This window comes from Zeus faber, assembly GCF_960531495.2.
Source record: "Zeus faber genome assembly, chromosome: 9".
Taxonomy (NCBI): domain Eukaryota; kingdom Metazoa; phylum Chordata; class Actinopteri; order Zeiformes; family Zeidae; genus Zeus; species Zeus faber.
Window position 1 is genome coordinate 15461139 of NC_137197.1, and position 21666 is coordinate 15482804.

Sequence of the window (21666 nt, forward strand, 5' to 3'; positions counted from 1 at the left end):
GACTGTAATGCACAGAAATGTCTTGCCTTTCTTGCTTCACAGTGATGACAGTATTGTAAGTTAGAGAAAGATCTGATTTTGGTAGTGATATTAATTTTGCAATGTAATTAAGAAAAACGCTTTACACTCACACGCAATCTCCTATAGTAATCAATTCTACCGTTGCTATAGATACCGTGACATTATGATGTTGCTTTTCACTCAGTAAGGCTAGAAATGTATAGAAATGTCTGCGTTTAGGTGTTTTTTTTTTTTTTAAGTTTATGTATTAGGTCAGACATGGCTAAGTGAAAGTATTAGGATCAGCATTTGGAGTGATACAGTCGTAGTAGTAGTATATGGACGAAGGGATGGATTCCAAACGCCAAAGAGCACTGGATCCACCCAGCTGCTCAAGGTCACATTAATAGTAATACAAATAACAACATTAATCATAAAATACATTTAAAATTATTAATTGGTTTATTATTATAAATGTGTATATTTATTAATTATAAATTATATGAGATAAGAATATTGATCCCCAGGAGGGATGTTCAGGTATGATAACAATACCAATAACCATAATAAATACATAATAAATAATACATCCTATTATGCAAGCATTCTGCATAGCTCACAGTTTTCTAACTTGCTATAGATAATAAGAGGAAACAAAGAGGCTATTTTATTATTATTATTATTTTTGTTTTTTTACCAAGTTCTAGGCCTGGGGTCCAAGCCCAAATCACCCGGGGACCACGGGCAGGGTCTTCTCCTAAGCGGCGGCTGCTGCTTCGAACATCCAGGGGGAGGGACACCAACCGTCCAGCCTTTCAACGACAAACAACAGCCATTGACTCCCAACACACCTCGTTGTTCCAAGTGCGTCCCACACGTGCGAGTGCCTCCGCTCAGAGAACACGGCGCTCTGGGCAAGCGGACACGCCGGGTGGGACGGCGTCCTCACGGCTCGGAGGGTCGACGCCCAGCGGGGGGTCAGCGGCAGGGCCGTGGAGGAGGAGGAGGAGGAGGAGGAGGAGGGGACGGTCGCACGCCGATGACGTCACGGGCGCGCACAAAATCCCAGCGCTGAGGAACCGTCTGCAACTGGACTCGGCGAAGCGTCTTCCCCCCCCCCATCCTCCCCCCTCCCGAAAATACACACTTTTGCACGTCTTGCAGGTACGGCAACGCCTTCCGTCGTCGACGTTTGCCGTCGATGTAGATAAGGGACGCCGTCGTCGAAAGCGAATAGAAGAACCACTGTGAAATCTAGCGCTGTCACACGCCTAGCTTGGTGCACTCTGCGTTAGCTAGCAGGCTAACAGGCTAAGTAGCGGCTACCGACTACACGCACAGTTTGTTTGACGTCCGGCCAGTCCCGATATGTGCCGTTTTCCTGTCATTACTGAATACAGCGATGCATCGTACAGCATGTTTTTTTTTTCTCCCGAGGCTGTCATTGTTATGTAAGTTATTATTAACTTAAAAACCGTTAGATCCGATATTAGGTTCCTGTGATACTCATTAAGTGTCTTTCTCCGAGAGGCGTGGCATGTTGTTGTCTACCACATTTCATGCACAAGGGTAATTCAAATTGCTTTACATCCGTCTCAAAATGCATGATGTAACACCAAAGAAGGATAAAAGCCAAGAATTAGAACGCGAAACACAGATAGAAAAGCCATAATACAATCACAGAAGTAACAGACGTGCAATTTAAAACCGACACACACGTGAACATGGCAGGACTCAAACCCGCAACCGCTTTGGTCGTTGGTACTCTAACTGTAAAGTGATTAAGCATGGAGTAATGTGGACTAGTATGGTGATAAGGTGGGGGCAGAGCTTTTATTGTGCTATTGTAATATACTGTTATTGTATTTACACTTGCTGTTTCTTCCACCTATTTATTTAGGTCTTACAGTACAGTATTTGATTAGTTTCTGGATTTTCCATCAAGGCCAGTATTTTTGGCCTCCGGAAGCTGCTGCTGACTTAACCTTGGATGGAGTAAAGTGTGGAGCCCTAGTGAGATGACTGACCAGGGCAACAACAACCAGAACATCTCTTGCAACCCATTCGCAGCCCTTTTTAGCTCGTTGGCTGATGCCAAGCAGTTTGCATCTGGTCAGAAACCACAACAGCTGTCAGCTGAACCACCATGTGAGTAATGTTGTCAGATCTATTTCACAAGAATTAATGTAAAGTTTCACGTGTTGTTTATGTGGTGACTCCCGCCAGTATATCATTTATTTCATCCACTCAAAGCTGGATAAAACATCTGTTGTAGTTTAACAAGCAATATTGTTATCGGCTGTTGAGAAGATTTTTGTTTTTGCTTCAGAAAAATAAATGTGGTTACACGCCTATTCATCTCTATAATTTCTTGCAGTGGAGGACTCGGGTGAGAGCCAGTCGGAGTCTGAGAATTCTGTGTCGGACAGCATCGATGACAACGATGACTCGGTGGCAGAGATCAGCCGGTCATTCCGATCACGCCAGGAGCTCTGCGAACAGCTCAATGTCAACCACATGATCCAAAGAATATATCTCATTACACTGGATAACAGTGAGTCCAATAAAACCTAGCCAGTGCGTGCATTTGAAACTTAAACTGTAAAGGCAGAATGGAGTGCAAGCCTTACTAATTTTTCATGTGACATTTTTAGACTGTACACAGCTTCAATAACCAGAGTTATTTTCATTCTGGACTTCTGTCAGAGGTTTACATGCTTTTTTTCTTTCGGGCTACTTTCATTGTTCGTCTAATCGATATGTTGCATTTAGGCCACGTATCATGTGTAGGAGTATTGTCAGTCACTCGATCGTGCATGCCTCAAAGCATTTGCTACATGTGCCAAACAGTGAAAATTCTCACACTGATTGCGTACAGTTGTAGTTCTAGAGAAGTGATGGACTGTGATGTTGTTGCATTTAGCTGCGATTGTTCAGGATCTGTGACTTTGTTCATAAGTTGACCTTTCCTAAAGAAGTTTGGGTTCCCTGGGCTATATGGAGCCCCTGTCTAGTATCCAGGCCTTTTTTCTATCACAAGATAATACCTATATGATCTACTGTAGACCTAAACCTGCATAATCGTTGGAAAGAATAGGCCTACTGTCATGAACAGAGTTCATATCACATAGCAGTAGATCATGCCTGCCATGAGCTATTTAACTGTCATATGTCAATGTTGTACATAATTTCTTTGCTTTTTGACAACTGATGAAGCATTCAAGTGCTTCCTTGCAGGCACTTTCATGACATAATCAACATCAAAGGGAGAGTGACTGATGTTTTAAAACCCGTCGCCTGAGTCAGTCTGTGTTTCAAAGTCGCACAGCTCCCTGAACATCCTTTGTTTTAGTCTTTCCACGTGTCAACCTCAATCACGCTGTCAGAAAAGCGCCTGGTACTGTAAATCTGTTGGGTGTTAAATAGTCCCCTTGTCTCTAATGTTCTCTGTTTTATTGACTTCTGGGCATCATGCAAGTCTAATTTAGAGTTTCCAGTAAGTTACAAATGACTCACCAGTCACCACCCTTTCAGAGGATGCTCAGTGTGAGACGTCTATGGCAGTTTACTGCTGGGACTGCTTAAAGATGAGTCATGTTGATCTGGAAATAGGGAATGAAAGGCCCCCCTGTGGACCCTCTGTTGAAATCCTTGACCGTGTAAATAAATCGAGCAAAGCAAACAAGGGGTTTCTGTCCTTTGTATGATATCCCTGTTTTAAATGTACATGCATTTTAAATAGGAATTACAATTTAGATTTATATATTTATTTAAATTTACATTAATTCTGGGTAAAGTCCCTGGTTAATTTTTTTTTTTTTTTTTTTTTTTATATGATCCTATTCTACGTTGTGCCTCCCTCATAGGTGACCCCAGTCAGAGAGGAGGTAATGGGATACCCCCTCGATGTGTTTACCTGGAGGAGATGGCAGCAGACCTGGATGGACAGGACTGGCTCGACATGGACAACATAGAACAGGTACAACAGCAATCAGACTGGAGATAAGAGACCCAGTTGTACCTACAATTTACATGAATATGCTAATTCCCTTGTGTCTGAAAATAAAATATAAAAGCTTTCCCTGGAGGCTTCTTGTGTAGGGATACGATTCTTTTTGGGAGGCCATACATCAAAGCAGAAATTCCTAAATTAAGACCACTATTTGCTAAGTTTTTAAGGATTTTGATATTAAATGTTTTTATTATGAAACAAAATAGATCTGAGTTTATTTTTGAACTAATATATGCATATAGGTAACTTGTCTTAAATATTGCACAATTTGTCTAAGAGCAGTGGTTCTCAAGTGGTGGGTGCCAATCCAAAACTGGGTCACAGCTTTTTTAAGTGGACCACAGGCATTTTTCAAAGCAATTCAGAGGTTTACCTTTTATGAACCTGAGGTTCTCATTAGGTGTCTTATTATTAGGCATTTTTTTGCTGTCCAGGTGAAAAAGTATTAAGAAATTCAAGAAATTTGTTGCTATTTTCAATGTTTTAATATTTAGTTGGATTTTAAGCCCTTATTGCATTTTTGTTTGTGTTGTGTTTGAAACAGAGCATCGAATCCTTGTGGGTTAGTGCACTATTCATTTGGTGAAATAAATTAGAATGGTCGAAATCCTAAACCATGTTTTGGTCAAGACCAGTAGAGAAACACTGGTGTAGAGTGAAGCGAGGTAATTATTTTTTACCTCACATTCTGTGTAAAGCAGTTAATAACTAGTGAAGCATCAAATGTGGGAACAATCGAGTAAAAGCTTGAGTGTTTTTTCTCTGATTGCATACATCAGTCTGTGTTTTGTCCCGCTGCCTCCTAGGCTCTGTTCAACCGCCTGCTGCTGCTGGAACCAGGAAACCACCTTGTCTACATGACCTCCTGCAGTGCTGTCAACATGTCTGCTGACCGTGATGCGGGAGAAAAGTGTGCCATCCCGTACCTCTATGCATGTTTCCAGAGGGCCAAGGAGGAGGTGAGAAATTGGACTACATTGTGGTGTTCATAGGATCCTTATAATGTTTTAAAATCTACCACTTAAATTGTTTTTATATATCTTGCATTATTTATTAAAATTGTTATTTTTGTATCACCTCACCTCTCTATATATGTTGATATACATAATATAGATAAAATGTCTAGTCAGTTGAAAAACGATTATATAGAATTCTGTCGTTTTATGTTCTTTCACCAGGTGACCAAAGTCCCAGAGAAGCTGCTGTCCTACGCTGTACGCTGCAAGAACTTGGCGGTTTCTAACACACGGACGGTCCTGCTCACCCCTGAGATCTACATCAGTCAGAATATCTATGAGCAGCTTCTGGATCTGCTTGTGGAAGGTGTTAACGGAGCACGTAGGTTCTGGATTTGACTAGTCCTGGTCTACCTTCATGGCTAATTTCTTGTACAGTATTTCCTTTTGTTAAGTGTGGTACATTATTCTTTACCATGCCCACTCTGATGGATTTGCACTACTTTTTCTAATATTTAGAACCGGAGGAGGTAGTTGAGTTTGTAGAGGAGGTGATCGCTGGCCTGTTTGCTGACCAGGAAGTGCGCACCTTTGGGGAGGTAATCGTACCAGTGCTCGATATTTTCCATGGACGCATCAAAGACCTGGACTTGTGCCAGCCACTCCTTTACTCCTATCTGGATGTCCTGCTCTACTTCAGCCACCAGAAAGATATCGCTAAGGTCAGGATTCATTTAAGAAACATGGCAGTTCGGTTTGAGGTTGTTACCATTGCTTAGTACCAGATGGATAGTAATTCATGGTGCTAACCTGACCAGCAGAGCTCACCCTGTCTTCTTTTTTTATTATTATTATTTTTTTACCAGGTTTTGGTGGAACATATCCAGCCCAAAGACCCATCTAATGGATTACAGTACCAAAAGAGCCTGCTGGGGGCAGTGCTGAGTATTTCCTGCTTGTTAAAAACCCCTGGTGTGGTGGAGGGGCATAGGTACTTCCTCAACCCATCCCGCTCCAGCGCCCAGGAGACAAATGTTCAAAAGGCCAACATACACCAGGTGAGGATTGTTGTTGTGTATTAGATACAAACAAACTTGTTGCATATTAAAATGTGTAGTTTAACTTAATGACCACCTTATTTTTCATGACCATTGTTTGAATTTCTAAAAATCGTATATATATATTTTTTTTATGTGAGTTAGCAGCAGCAGATAATTGTCTTTAATAGTGTTATGCAACCGTGGAATAACTTTGGGGACAAACGTACATTATGTTAGATACAGTCAATTTTGATCTGATTTTGAAGAAATTAAGAAAAATATCGGACTTTTGTCAGCCCTTTTCCCAATTCCCTATCAGTCTGTTTGCATAGTACAATGCTCAGACAAACTACCAGTAAAATGTTGGTTTAAATTTAAAATGAGGACTAATAATATAGGCAATTTATGGTTTTATACATTGACAGCAAATTTTGATGACATTTTCAATTTCACTGTATCCAATTACATTTTTTGGTGCACGCTTTGAGCTCATCACGTGTTTTGTGAAAATAGTGCGATGCCGTGCTAGATTCTTCACAAGTCGTTGATTTGTAGACAGGCCTTAAGTAAGAATGTTTTTGTTTTTTTTGCCTTTATCGCTGAGTTTCACCATGTGTGCCATGATAGAAACCATCCTTTGTAAGAAAGAAAACCAATGGCTGTTGAGGGAAGAATTTTTGCATTATTTTTTAATCATGCAGGAACATGTATGACATGATGAGAATCCATACACACACCACGAAACATAGCACTATTTTGTGAAAGTGTCAACAAGTTAATAATCATCAATCTTCATTGGTTGTAGTTTTTGGGCCAGTTCCATGACAAGCTCCATCAGATACTGAAGAACCTACTTCAGCGCTCTGGTGAGACGCGCCACCTGCTGCTCTCTTGGTTGGGCAGCTGCCTACAGGCAAATGCTGGCCGCGCCAAGATATGGGCCAATCAGATGCCAGAGATCTTCTTCCAGATGTACGCCTCAGACGCGTTCTTCCTCAACTTGGGTGCAGCACTGTTGAAACTCTGCCAGCCCTTCTGCAGGCCACGCTCACCCAAACTACTCACCTTCAACCCCTCATACTGCGCTCTGAAGGAGCTCAGTGAGGAGGAGAGGCGGAATCGGAACGTCCATGTCAGAGGTGAATATGTGTGCGTCAGAAGAAATGGAAAAGCAAAAACTGTTTCCTTTTGTAAGATTTGCATTAAAATATTTTGTTGATTTCAGATGTATATCAAAAACTTACTGAATTTCCCCCTAATTATCCACCAGGTCTAGACAAGGAGACTTGTTTGATCCCTGTTCCCCCTCAGCAGCAGGTGGAGTATTCCCAGTCCTACAGCCTGTTGACTGAAAACCTCATCCTCACACAGCTCACCCTGCATCTCGGCTTCCACAGGTGCGTGAAAACAACACAACAGACATTGTACACAGAGAACTGAAACTTTAAGTGAGGAAGGGAAATTTGTTCACACAAAGACACAGCTCTCACAGCAGCCTAAATTCTCTTGGTTTTGACCACATCCCATACATCGATCAGCCTCAACATCAGAACTACTGACAGGTGAAGTGAATAACATTGATCATCTCATTCCAATGGTACCTGTAAAGGGCTGGGATATATGAGGCAGCAAGTGAACAATCCGTTCTTAAAGTTGATGTGTTGGAAGCAGGAAAAATGGGCAAGTGTAAGGATATGAGTGACTTTGACAAGGGACAAATTGTGATGGCTGGACAACTGGGTCAGAGCATCTCCAAAACGGCAGGTCTTGTGGGGTGCCGCCACCTTGCCGTGGCGGAGAAGCTTGTGTGTTCCAATGAGTCTGAGAGTGATGCCATCTGGAGCTTGGCTCCTGGTAGGGTCACCCATGGCAGTAAGGTTGAGGGGGAGGTTCCAGATGAAGTGCGATCCAACCAAAGTCTCAACGGCAGAACTGGCGGAGGATGATGGCAAGTCCTAACGGCACTGAAGGCAGATGAAGGCTGCAACAGAGGGTCAACATCCCAAATCAAAGTCCTTGGCGATCAGGAAATGGTGACAGGGGCAGGACCGTTAAGTCTGGCAGCTCCTAGCCACAACCTGGCACACAGGTGGTGGGTGTTTGACACTGTCATTAAGCTCTTGGACTGTGGAAGGAAGAAAGCTTTTTGGCAGCTGCACCCACGACTGAGAAGCCCTATATAGGATCCACTCTGCTCACCCCACCAGGGGAAGGGGCTTAAAAAGGTGCCCTAAACATAAGGTGTTTTCGCACCACAGGAACTTTTTCATAGTACTAAGAACTTTTGGAGGAACAGTCTCTTTTTTGGTGTCCGCAACTGCAGGAACTATGAACGATCGTAGTTCTAAGACCTCCTTTTTAGCTCTTACTCCAGGCAGGCACTAACTGGCACAAGAGATACCTTCAGTTCACATAAGTGCACGGTGATTGATTTAGACGCAAGTCCATGGTCCCTCACCGGCCCCTCGGACTGAGGACAGTCTGCCCTGTCGAGTCGTATTGCTCTGGGTGGGGACACGCCCACGTACACTAAGCTGTAATAAAAAAAATAACCAATAAAAATATTAAACATTAAAAATTGTATTTTTATTGTAGATGTATTTCTTTTATTTTATGACGTTAATTGAATGAAACAAAATGTCAACGTGCGGTGTCCCGATGTGTGCCCGTGCCTAATGAAAGTTGGAACTAACTTTTAAATTACACCTTGTGGATCTAATATGAGTGATGATTCAGCAGCTGGATTGCTTATTACGCGCCTCGTATTTGTTCAGAAACAGATTGATAAGGGGAAATATGAAAGTTACGGAGTAAATACAACACGGAACTCATGCTGAAACCCCGTTGGCTTACATCACTTTAACTTCACTTCAGAGTTCCAGTGCAGCGCGAATGTCACTGGGGGAAAAAAAATCCCTTGACGGTATCTAGTTCTTGGGGGACCTCCCTAGTTTCTAGTTCCCTTCAGGGAGTTACCGGAACCGTTAGGTGCGAAAACGCCTATATCCTGCCTCGAAACCCCCTATCTGGAGGCATGCCGTGGACCAGGCCGTCAGAATAAACAGAAACAGATGTATAATGAAGCCTGGAACGTGCCGCCCTTCTTGGCCAACCAATCCAGTGATCGACCCGAAAGGCGCACTACCATCATTTTCTAGAGAGCAAAGGAGATTCCCGATTGATAGTGCAGCACTCTCCGAAACCTGGCTGGCTGATGCAGGGCAGCTGAAGGAGGAGAAAGGCGGACATACTTTCTTCTGGAAAGGAAAACCTGCTGATGGCTCCACATTGTGTGGGTTTTGCCATGAAGACGGTCTTATCAGCTGCTTATCGGAACTTCAATTTCGAAATCACAATCAGGTTTGCGATTCTCCCCATATTTTTGTGGGTAATTTTGTCCGACATGGTCACCATATCGGGCCGGTCAAGATCCGCTGCTAACCAAATGCAAGGTGGGGTGTGGGATGTCGACTGCAGCTCGCCCAGCTCGGCTAGAGCTGCAGGAACATTCATTAGAATATTACAAAAAAAAATAACAGTTTGATATAAGTGAATCCAGTTTGTTGCACAGTGAACGCACATTAGAGAGAGATAACCGGGTAACGGTTTGCAAAGTCCACATCGGTGGAGACCAGTGTTTAGATGTGTGTAAATGTAATTAGAACACAGCCTGGTCATCACCATCACACCTGTATGCCAAAATAGATTCAGAACATCCTGGATGCCTCCTCACTCCAAACTCTAACCTCATCTACTATGTAGTCGTAAACACCAAAGACCGCCATTATGTGCTCAACACCAGAGTGATGACCAGTGCGGATGACTTCTGAATAGACCCCCGCCTCATTTGTTCCATCATGTCCATCTGTCTCAAGCGGAATAGAAGGGTGCAGAAAAGACAGAGCTGGCCAATGCTCAACTGCTGGAGATCCAGCAGCTTGCGGACTCTGGGGATACCAGAGGTTTCTTTAATGCCACAAGAACTACCGCTCTACCATTGCCTAACCCCCCTTCGCTCCAAAGATGGGTTAAACTTGCTGAAAGACAATGAGTCAATGGCAAACAGATGGAAAGAGCAGTATGAGGAGCTGTTAAACAGGGACACCCCTCCCGAGATGGAGGCCCTTGACCAACTCCCTCAAAAACCCATAAGTGAGAACATAGGAGCACCACCCAATCGGAGAGAGGTGCAGGATGCCACAAGGAAGATGAAGAACAACAAGGCCGCTGGACCTGATGGCATCCCTGCAGAATCCATGCTCTGCTCCTCAAAATATGGGAAAAGGAAGGAAATCCCTGCACAACTTGTACCGTTTTTACACGAAATCCGGGTCAACCCGCTAAAAATAGGCGATTTACACCTTTCGCACTGCCAGGAAAATGCAGGGTTTTTTTCTGGTTCAACATCATGAACACGTGCAAAAGGGGCTTGTCATGGTTCCGGTGTGATTGGGAACAAAACAGTTGTGGAGACAGTGACTTTAACAAGCAACAACATAAAACTGTTACATGGAAAAAAAAGTATTTTGAGCCATTCGTATAATTTATGAACGACCCAACACTACAGTAGGAGCAGCATGGAGCACCGGCAGCATGGATACTCCATGGAGTATCCGTGGAGCATGGAGTATCCTTCAGCGGCAGGGAGCCTGGGGTGGCTTCGGGTGGTGCTGGAGTCACTCGGATGTTAGCGGCTGTTACCGGGTTTTTGGTGCAGTGGGAAAGGCTCAACCAACTTCTGAACATCAACAGATTCATGCCTAAAAGCAGAACCACCACAATATCCATCATGGAGCTGCGGTATGCCGACGACAATTTCCTTGTGGCCCTTTCAGAAGATGCCTTTCGTCAAGGTATACCAGCAGCTTGGTCTGGCTCTTAACATAAAAATGACTCAGATCCTCTATCAGCCACCACCCAACAGATAAACTCCTGCCCTACCCCCAACCATATCTGTTGACAATACCAGACTGGAAAATGTGGACCACTTCCCATATTTCAACAGCCTCCTATCCTTCAAAGCTGATATTGATAATGAACTACACCATCGCCTCAGTTGTGCCAGCGGGGTCTTTTCAAGAATGAGAATTTTTTTTTTTGGAAAAACATGACCTCCAGGCCAGGACTAAAATTCTGGTTTACAAAGCAGTAGTGCTGCCCCACCCTACTGTAAGGATCAGAAACCTGGACCATGTACAGCAGGCACCTGAAGGCGCTAGAAGCACATCATCACAGGTGTCTCAGAAAAATCCTCAACATCAGCTAGCAAGAAAATTAGGAGGTTGATTATTTTCAGCAGGAAAATTAGGTGGTTGACCCGGGTTTTTTTTTGCTATGGAAGACAAGCGCAGACTCAGAAAGGAGAGAGCTTCCACCAAAAGGCCCAAACTAAACCCACTACCACTCACCCCAGTCCACACTGCACGTTCATGTGGATGTTACTTTGACATGTACCACCTACCTAAACATTGTTGGAGACCATGTATACCCCTTCATGGCAACGGTATTCCCTAATGGCAGTGGCCTCTTTCAGCAGGATAATGGGCCCTGCCACACTGCAAAAAATGTTCAGGAATGGTGGTTGGTGTAGCGTGACAAAGAGTTCAAGGTGTTGACTTGGCCTCCGAATCCCAGATCTCAATCCGATCTAACATCTGTGGGATGTGCTGGAACAACAATTGGTGGGGGCCCCAATTCACCATTTACAAGATATACTGCTAACGTCTTGGTGCCAAATACCACAGGACACCTACAGAGGTCCTCAGAGGCTGATCGGTGTATACAGTATACCCTATATATGTGTTTGTCTCTGTTACCTCCCCAGACTCCATGAGCAGATGGTGAAGATGAACCAGTCTCTGCATCGCCTCCAGGGTACATGGCAGGAAGCCCAGCGGTCGGGTAGCCCGATGTCCGAGCAACTCCTCGAGCAATTTGAGAGGCTAATGATCGTCTACCTGTCCACCAAAACTGCTGCGACGCAGCCTGCCATGCTGCAGTGCTGTCTCAACCTGCAGGCCTCCTCTGCTGCTCTGCTGGTTCAGCTGGGTCTGGCAAACCAGGGGCCAGAGCACGTTACTCTCAGCTTCCCCCTGCCCCCCCTGCAGAACAGTATGCTGTGCTACTTACCAGGTAGGTTACGCCTCCGCATAGCTGTCAGTTGAATATAAAGGACCACACTCTTACAGTGCTGTGAACCATTTAGCAATACACTCAGCTTAACATTAATAATACAAACAATGCCCTTTTTTCGCTTAGAATTTTTTGCAGAAAACCTTGGAGATTTTTTCATCTTCCTGCGTCGATTTGCCGATGATGTATTGGAGTCCTCTGCTGAAAGTCTTGAACAAATCCTCAACTTCATCACCGTGTTCATGGGCAACGTAGAACGGTAAAAAAAAAAGTGTCGTTTTATGATGTTTAATTTAAAGGAAAACTGCAGTTATTTTTTTACCCTTTTGATCAATGGGCCAATAGGTTGACTCCCAATGATCAAATAATACTGCTTAAGTTAAAAAAAAGTAACACAAATTTCCTTTAAAGGTAAGCAGATTCAACTTTCCTGGATATAACAGTGTGCATTTTAAGTTGTTGTAAATCTTCCTTCCTTCTTACAGCATGAAGAATCCTCATTTGCGGGCAAAGCTGGCGGAGGTACTCGAGGCGGTGATGCCCGACATGGAACCTGTGGCGATAGGCGTGACTCAGCCGATCACGTTCCAGCGAGAGAGAGTGTTCGGCGCCTACAGATATGCTGCTGAGCTCGCCGAGGCCCTTATCACCGTGTTTGTAGACATAGAGTTCACTGGTGAGAAAGGATATTGTCAGATTTTGCTGCCAGTCTGTAAAAATGAATTCCCTGACTGCGCTCAGGTCCATAAACATACACATATCAGCCACTACATTATAACCACTGACAAGTGAAGTGAATAACATTGATCATCTCGTTCGGTGGTATATATTAGTCAGCAAGTGAACAGCAACTTCTTGAAGTTGATGTGTTGCATCATCCCTTGAAATAGATATAGTTTTGGCTTTAACACATTTATTTTTCTAGAGATCTTTTCACAGGATTCAAATAACTATAAAAGATTTAAAAGAAAATCTCCAGTTCCAAGCTAAAGAACAATTAGTTTAACATTATTGACAAGGTATAAAGATTTACACCCAGAACAACAAATTAGGGATGCCACAGTGAGGAATTTTCCCCACCGGTTAATAAACTCAAGACAACAACGGGGGCACTCCGTGCATAGTGTCCCTGTACACCCCCGTAAAGCACGGCCGCTAATTACGTATCAAGGGAGAGACGTCCCGATCTATACCTGATAAAGGTCTCCTTTAGCCTTCTCTCCTCCTGTGACAAGCAGACTGTGCTGCAACTCTGCTGCGCGCACAAGCAGACACTTTCACTTTTGTAGCATCAGACTAAGTATTCATAACACACACACACACACGCTTAGTATTTTGCAAATTAGGATTATTTTTTCATTTGATGACCGTCGACACTGATACGCAAAAATTAAGTAAATGTTTATATTGAGGTCTTGTTTCTAAAAAAAAAAGGGAAAAAGCAAAACAACGGTGGGGGCTGTGGGCAAGTAATGTAATCGGTGTACACCCGAACACCGTGTAACACCGATAACCACGGCAACCCTACAACAGATGCTTCTTTTTTTAATGTTATTAAAATACACAAGACAACAGTTTGGATCTCCATGATGCGGATATTGCTAAAGTATCATCAGTTTTATTTTTTTATTACATTTTAATCTTAACTTTTCCAATCAGGTGATCCTCACCAATTTGAACAGAAATTCAACTATAGAAGACCGATGTATCCCATCCTTAGGTACATGTGGGGCAAAGATAACTACAGAGAAAGCATCAAGGTATGATGATTGGATTTATTAATTTAAATAGAAATGGAGGGTAAATGTCTAGCTGCTCAAATATCTAAAGTGTGCTGTTTTTTAATCAGATTCTTGAAAATATATTCACAAATGTGTCCTATTCAGCACCTGGCTAACTATGCATCTGAGAACCTAGAGGCCATGAACCCTCCTCTGTTTCTGAGGTACCTCAACCTGTTGATGAATGATGCCATCTTCCTGTTGGATGAAGCTATTCAGGTGAGACTAACAGGAAGATTTTGAGCTCGCTATTTTTATTTTATTTTATTTTTATTTTTTTATTTTGCTCTCAAAATAACAATGCCATCACAGTCCCTTATTATATTTATTAAGTCAAGTTCAATGAAACAATATAGGTACTCCTACACTCTCCTACACCTTTGACTCTGAACTACCTTTCCTTTTTAATTTTGTATTTTAAGTACCTTAGTAAAATCAAGCTCCTGCAGCTGGAGCGGGATCGAGGGGAATGGGAGGGCCTTGCTGCTGACGCCCGTAGAGAGAAGGAGTCCAGTTTACAGATGTTCGGACAACTTGGACGCTTTCACAATATCATGTCAAATGAGACCATCGGCACACTGGCCTTTCTTACCTCAGGTCAGGCAGAATATCACGCTACATAAATTTTCCTTTCATGTTATTCGCACTACACTTTTAATCCAGCCATATTGATTTCATTCTCCCTGATTTTTATTATTTTTTTAAATTGTAGAGATCAAGGGCATATTTGTTCACCCCTTCTTGGCTGAGAGGATCATCTCGATGCTCAACTACTTCCTGCAGCACCTTGTGGGGCCGAAGATGGGTGCACTGAAGGTCAAAGACTTCAGTGAGTTTGACTTCAAGCCCCAGCAGCTGGTCTCTGACATCTGCACAATCTACCTGAACCTTGGGTATGTGTTGAACCTCCACCCCCTACCCTCACTATCTATAATTTTAGGAATCTCTGTCTTCGTCTGTCTTTCTGTATGTACTTCGATTATCTTGACAGCCATGCATCCAATCGACTTCACACTTTGCGGGTGTATCGCTGGGGACCCAAGGACTTTCAGTGTCAAATTTGGTGCAATTTGGACACGCAATACGTGTGTAATAATAAACTTGGAATAAACAGCGAACAGTGAGCCACTCTGTGCAGCTGTGGCGCTTTGTGACATCATCCAATTCTACTAAGCGGGCAATTTGTGACATCAACCAATATGCGAAGCACGAGACGGTACGCCTTGCAAGCAATGCTGCGCGCATTGCTAACATGAGGGCGGAGGAAGCACTGGAGATGCGAGGCGAGCGCTGGGTGCGTGACCTTCAACCTCACGCACATGAGAGCCCTGCGCGGCGAGCAGAGCGCCTGGCAGTCCACTTTAACGCAACTCAGTCATTGACAGAAGAAACCTGGACCCGACTGATCTTCCTGATTTTCTAATATGCCTATATTTTCACATTTGGTGCTTATTTTTTATTGCAAAGTTGTCCTTACATTTCGTTAAACTGCCATTTTGAACGGGCATGCACTGGAAGGAATCTCTGTCCATATGCATGTCCTTCAATTATCTCCACAACTGTTTATCCGATCCACTTCACACTTGCATGTGTATTGCTGGGGACCCAAGGACATGCAGTGACATAATACACATACTTTCAATAAACAGCGAGCCAGCAGGGCCCCCGGCTTAAGGGCTCTGCGACTGAGTCACAAAGACTGTCTTTCCGTGGTGTACGACTTTAGCCGGTAGTTTCATCTTCCATTGTGGAACACAGGACGGAATCATCGATATTTTATTAAACTGCGACATTCAAATGTCTTAGAAAGTCTTACATGTAGAGCGGTCATGTACTAGTCTATCCATAAGGGAAGGAATTGCTCTATGTCTGTCCGTCTGTCTGTATGTATGTATGTCCTTTTATTATCTCAACAACCGTTAATTTGATCTACTTCATACTTGGTGTATTTCTGGGGACGTGAAGAACGTGCAGTGTCCAATTTGGACACGCGACCTGTGTAATTTTGATACCCTTCAGTAAACGGCAAACGGCAGGGTTTCAGCGTTCTACAACTGAGTCACAAAGAGTGTCTTTCCACGGTGTATGACTTTAACTGGCAGTTTCATCTTCCATTGCGGAACACAGGACTGAAGCATTAAGGTTTTGTTAAACTGTGTCATTAAAAATGTCTTAAGTCTTACATTTTAAACGGGCATGCACTATAGTTTCAATAAACCATGAAACAAGAATCTCCTTTTAAAAGTGGAACTTGTCAACGAACAAGACAATGGTATCATTGTAGTGATTAGCAGAATGGGTGCCATAGAGCTTATACAAATGATATGTTTAAAGCATCAGTGCTGCAGAGTCCTTTCAGATGACTCGGCAAAATCAATCTATTGTAAGTCAAGAAGAATAAGCTTTTCTCTGCCTGTTTTTTTAATTCTAACATGTCATGTCATGTCGTTTCCTTTTTTTTTTTTGTACCCAACTGCCACCAATCCCCCTCTTTGAACTATTTTACCATGTTTGGGTAATTCAATAACTAATCACTATTCCAATAGGGGGGATAATCACCACGGCTGAGACAAAAAAACATAGAACCAAACATGTACATGGAAAAACATAAACATGGGACTACATGTATCGAAAAAACTGTTAAGTTAATTACATCCAGGAAAATCGGAACAGCAATTGGGAGGGGGCTTCTTCCTGTCATAGTTATGGCTGTAAACTCAGGAAGAAATGGAGAGGGATGCAACCAGGGGGATGCTGGGGTGCTTTCAAAGCAGGTGCTGGTGGCATGTGCTTGCGCGTGTGTGCGTGTGCATGGGTATGGGTGTGTCCACCAGTGACTGTACAGGACTTATCCCAATTGGTTCTGATGTATAAGGTTGGTATTATGTTGTGATGCCTCCAAGCACCGTAAAGGGCCCCGAAGCCACCCCTGAGTCCCGCAGCTGCATGGACACCCCCCGGCTGCAGGAAAGCCCCGAGCACCCCGCCCTCCAGCCACAGAAGACCCCCACAGAAGCCAGAAACCCGCGGAGCATAACCTAGTCCCAGGGAGCCTGAGGAGACCCGGAGCAACAGACAGCCCACCCGCGCAAGAGCGAGGCCCACCCCACCCCACCCCACCCAACTGCAGCCGACCAGACACCCCACCGGGCTGTGAGCCCCGAGTGCCCATCAACGTAGCAGAGTGTGCTCAGCACAGGGCACCCAGGAAGGCACAGGGGCCCTGGAAGGCACCTGGCAACACTCTCCGCAGCCCCGCCAGGTCGCAGCACACCAGAAACAACCAGGCGCAGGCCGCCACGACTCGAGCCCAGCCGGCAGGGGGCTCACCCGACCGGCCCCCTGGCCAACCGCACCCCCACATCAACCCACCAGTGGCCCGCCACCCTGGAAAACCCCAGTTCTCTGTGCTACTAGCAATTGCAGTTAAAATTGCAGGGTGTGAGGGTGCGAGTCCTCCAAGCAAGTCGAACCTGAGTCACTCGCACCCCTCCTGCCCTGCCGACCCTGGTGTGGTGGAGTGTTGTTTAGGCTAATATGAGTGGAATTACAATTTTGGGACGGACGAAAAACACGTCGGGGCAGGAGCGTGACGGGCAAGAACGCAGCCACCAGCTACATCCCCACCCACATAGCCCCACCCATCCCGCAAGCCCGAGGCCTATTGTGTGGTGTATGTACTGAGTATGAGTTTTGGCACTGGGAGAGAGGCGAAGCGCAACCAGATCGACGCAGGTGCGCAGCAGGCCCTGATTAATAAATGTAATCATTGGAATGTGATGAGATATCTGTTTTTCCAATTGAGTAATATTATTTTCTCGGCAGTTGTCAAGGTGATCAAAATGGGTTGGTTGGTGCTTAGGTGGTGGGTCAACAGAGAGGTCACCGAGGAGACCTACAGGGGAGACTGAAATGCTGTGACCCAGAAGGGTTGATAGCTTCTTGGAGGCTGTGGTGATTGTTGGTCCAGAATGTTTGGATAGGTGGGCAGAGCCAGATGGCATGAAAGTAGTCACCTTGGATATTAAGGGAACAGTCAGAGCAAATGTCTTCATCCACAAAGCCCGTTGTGATTTCTTTTTGACTGAGTACGCGTTCAGAGAATTCACTCTGGGGTACTTGCTGATACTGAGAATAAATACTAACCCTGAACATTTCAGTTACTGTAATAGTGAATGTGAAGACATCCTGCGGTCTGTGCAATGATCTTGAGAGGAAACGCACTATACTCTACACACCTTATAAAACACAACACACATGAGGTGGTTTGTTGTGGCAACATTATGTCATTTACAGATTAATAAATAATGTCTTTGTGCTGTTGTCTTTGGCAGCGATGAAGAAAATTTCTGCGCCACAGTCCCTAAAGATGGCCGCTCGTACTCTCCTACGCTCTTCTCTCAGACGGTCAGAGTCCTGAAGAAGATCAACAAGCCTGGAGACATGATTGTGTCCTTTGGGCTCCTTGCTGACAAAATCAAGGTAAGAGAATATCTTAACGGCCATTGACATCTCATCAAAGTCCATGTTTAGCTAATGAATTTATACATTATGCAAATGTACACAATAGAGACTTCATTTTGTTTAGACAATTGTATTTTGTTTATTAAAGGGGACCTATTATGCAAAACTCACTTTTTCTGTCCTTCTGCACAAATGTTTGGGTCTCTGATGGACCTACTAACACACAAACTGTGAAAAAGGACAACTTTGTTTTTTTATGAGCTGTCTGTTTCAGAAAACGTGTCGTTCACCATTGCTGCCCTCCTGCACATCATCGCAGTAATATACGTATGTCACTAAGAGAATGCACACAGAATTAGAACCACTCCCCATCTGAGTAACTCCGCTCACGCCTGGAGCATGATCGGACCCGCTAGCATTGAAGCTAAGAGCTAAGCGTGCAAAGTACTCTGTTGTATGGTGTTCTACTTCTGTGGTCTACAGAAGTAGAACACTATAGCCAATGCAGCAAAAAAAAAAAAGTGTGTGTATTGGAGGCTGCGGCGCACGATCCGCTCTGCATTTCTCCGAACAAAACCATAGATGTATTTATTTAATATTCCAAGGTTTCCGTAATTTAATGAAACAAAAAGGCCCAAGCTCCGCGCTGCTCCAGACACCAGGATGAAAGTCGGAACAAACTTTAAAATGATGCCATGTAGATCCAATATGAGTGAAGATTCGGCAACTGGACTGCTTATTTCTCGCCTCAAATTTGTTCTGAAACTGAGTTTAGTGTACTATTAAAGTGAAATAAGTGAAAGTTTGCAGATAAATTACATTTACATTTACATTTAGTCATTTATCAGACGCTTTTATCCAAAGCGACTTACAATTGTTCAAACACCGACGGACGCAGCCATCAGGAGCAATTAGGGGTTAAGTGTCTTGCTCAAGGACACTACAGCATGCTAGCAGGAGGAGCCTGGGATCGAACCAGCAACCTTTAGATCACTAGACCACCAGCTCTACCTCTACCGCCTGAGCTACCATCCCCGCTAAATACGACGGCATCTGGAGTAAAGCTCAAACCCCATTAGCTCACAGAACTAGAGGCCTTGGGAGGGTGGCTCCACTCACTGAAAGAGCTGGTTTTCAGACAGGGTGGATCGGACGCATTTTTGAATGGCTAGAATGCATAATCTGAGTGGTATTTCCAGAAAAAAAAACATGTTTTGGGAAGCTCAGAGACCATATAGTTACTTGGTGAGAAGGATCATAATAGGTCCGCTTTAAGACAAAAAGTATTAAAACTAGTGATCCAAAGTAGTACTAGTCAAGGGCCTGAGCTTTTTTTATACCAACCTGTCTGTCCGCCTGTCCTAGTCCCATGCAGACAGGCAGCAGCAGGACGAGGAGACGTATTCGGACGCTCCGGATGAGTTTTTGGACCCCATCATGTCCACCCTGATGTTGGATCCCGTTCTACTCCCCTCATCCAACGTCACAGTAGACCGCTCCACCATTGCAAGACATCTACTCAGGTCTGTTTCTTCTGTTACTGCCGTCTCATACTGAGTCTCAACAGGGCAACATCATCACGCAATATGCCTGGATGTTGTTTGTATGGTTACTCATTTCACTTCATGCAGGAAATGAAGTGTTTTGGTCTTCCGGTTCCGATTAACATGCTGTACATTACTTAGAAGCACAGACGGCGGTGAGTAAACATGATCAGTGTGCTGTAGCTGAGCACGCAATAATCTAATCTTTTACTACTCCGCAGCGACCAGACAGACCCCTTCAACCGCAGTCCTCTTACCATGGACCAGATCAGGCCGAACGAGGAACTCAAACAGCAGATCTTGCAGTGGCTCGCCGAGCACGCTCAGGAGAGGCTGGAGATGGGGCCGAGCGGCTAGTGTTGATCTCTCTGTGAGGTGATCAGTGACTGCATTCTTCTCCCCCTTCCCGGCCCACTGCTAGCCTGCTCCTTTTGCTTCTCGGCCTAATCAATGATGTGCTTACCGTAGCTCTGTGGATTTCTTCAGGCTCTCCCAAGTCTGGACTGATGTTGCATTAGCTTCACATGCGCCCTCCATGTTCGACGGAATATCCTCTGTGGTGACGACGTGTCAAGAACAAAATGTAGCCAATAGTGGGGTGAGAAAGTTTCAAATCCCAATGTCATGTACCCTCATGATTCACAATGGTAAATACTAGCAGGGTGAAAAGAACCCTAGGTACTTGAAACCACCCCTTTAATACCTTTTCATATCTGTCCCGAATATTCTATTCACAACCATGTTCAGAACTTTCAATTCACCCGGGGTTTGACCACTGTACCATTTTAACTGCCTGTCGAGCTGGTCCGTCAATGACATGATTTTATACTGAAGAGTAAGTATTTTTGGAAACTCAGATGGCAGAACATTGGATATGGTCTGATTTGTCCAAGATTGACAGCATACTATATACATAACACACATATGATATTAACTAATTTAACCTTAGAAAAAAAAAATTATGAGCAGAATGGATTTGTGTTATATGCAATTCTAATGTGTGCATTGACATGTTGGGCAAACAGTTCTTTATCAATGGAATCGGTGCCTAAAACCAAGAGCCTTGCAGGTGTTAATGGATGAGCCAGTGTATTTCATACAGTGAGGGTCATTATAACTTTTCGCATACAAGTAACTAAGAATAGAGAGACACAGTTATGTGCAAAATGCAAGAAAGCAAAAGGTGATTGTTGTGTAAAAGAGTAAATGTGAGGAAGATTCTCTATTTGTTGGCATGCATTCATGTTGAATATCTACCAACTGAATAATTAACTGGTTTGAAGTATAATGCAATATTTTTATGTTTTGAATGTGATAATCAAATGATTTTGGATGTACAGTATGATTCAGAAATAAAATAACTGTTATTTAAAAGGCATCTGTGATTACTAGTAATAGTTTTAAGAATCTATGGTTTCCACGTGTCCTCTACTAGCCGACATGTTCTTGTATTTCAACATTGACTGTAAAGTAAACAATAGCATGGTTAACATTACATTAAATGAATGGAAAATTCTGTCTCTAACGATGGGGAACAAAGTTTTACAGCAAGAAGTTAAAAATTAGACAAATGCTTATGCGCTACAAACCTCCCTTGTCCCTCAAATATCCCAATTTCATTTGCAATCGAAGAATGCTAAGGTTTTTGACTGAAACTTTTTCGTTTAATAAATCTGTTCTGTTAGTCCAAAGGCAGTTTGTTCAGAGTTTATAAATACGAAAGCAAACTTGCTGTAA

General features: G+C 43.8%; 1 protein-coding gene across 1 annotated transcript; it reads left to right on the plus strand.

Moving 5' to 3' along the window:
* The first annotated feature begins 1140 nt into the window (after nucleotides 1-1140).
* Nucleotides 1141-21303, plus strand: ube4a (ubiquitination factor E4A). The gene is made up of 20 exons (XM_080006465.1): nucleotides 1141-1164; nucleotides 1901-2148; nucleotides 2378-2554; nucleotides 3867-3979; nucleotides 4819-4971; nucleotides 5191-5350; nucleotides 5488-5690; nucleotides 5835-6026; nucleotides 6814-7147; nucleotides 7279-7405; nucleotides 11833-12140; nucleotides 12267-12399; nucleotides 12626-12816; nucleotides 13800-13900; nucleotides 14027-14140; nucleotides 14344-14518; nucleotides 14634-14814; nucleotides 18256-18403; nucleotides 19751-19908; nucleotides 20151-21303. Exons 2-20 carry the CDS (start codon nucleotides 2019-2021, stop codon nucleotides 20284-20286), a joined length of 3234 nt encoding a protein of 1077 aa, XP_079862591.1. The 5' UTR covers nucleotides 1141-1164; nucleotides 1901-2018; the 3' UTR covers nucleotides 20287-21303.
* The last annotated feature ends 363 nt before the right edge of the window (nucleotides 21304-21666 follow it).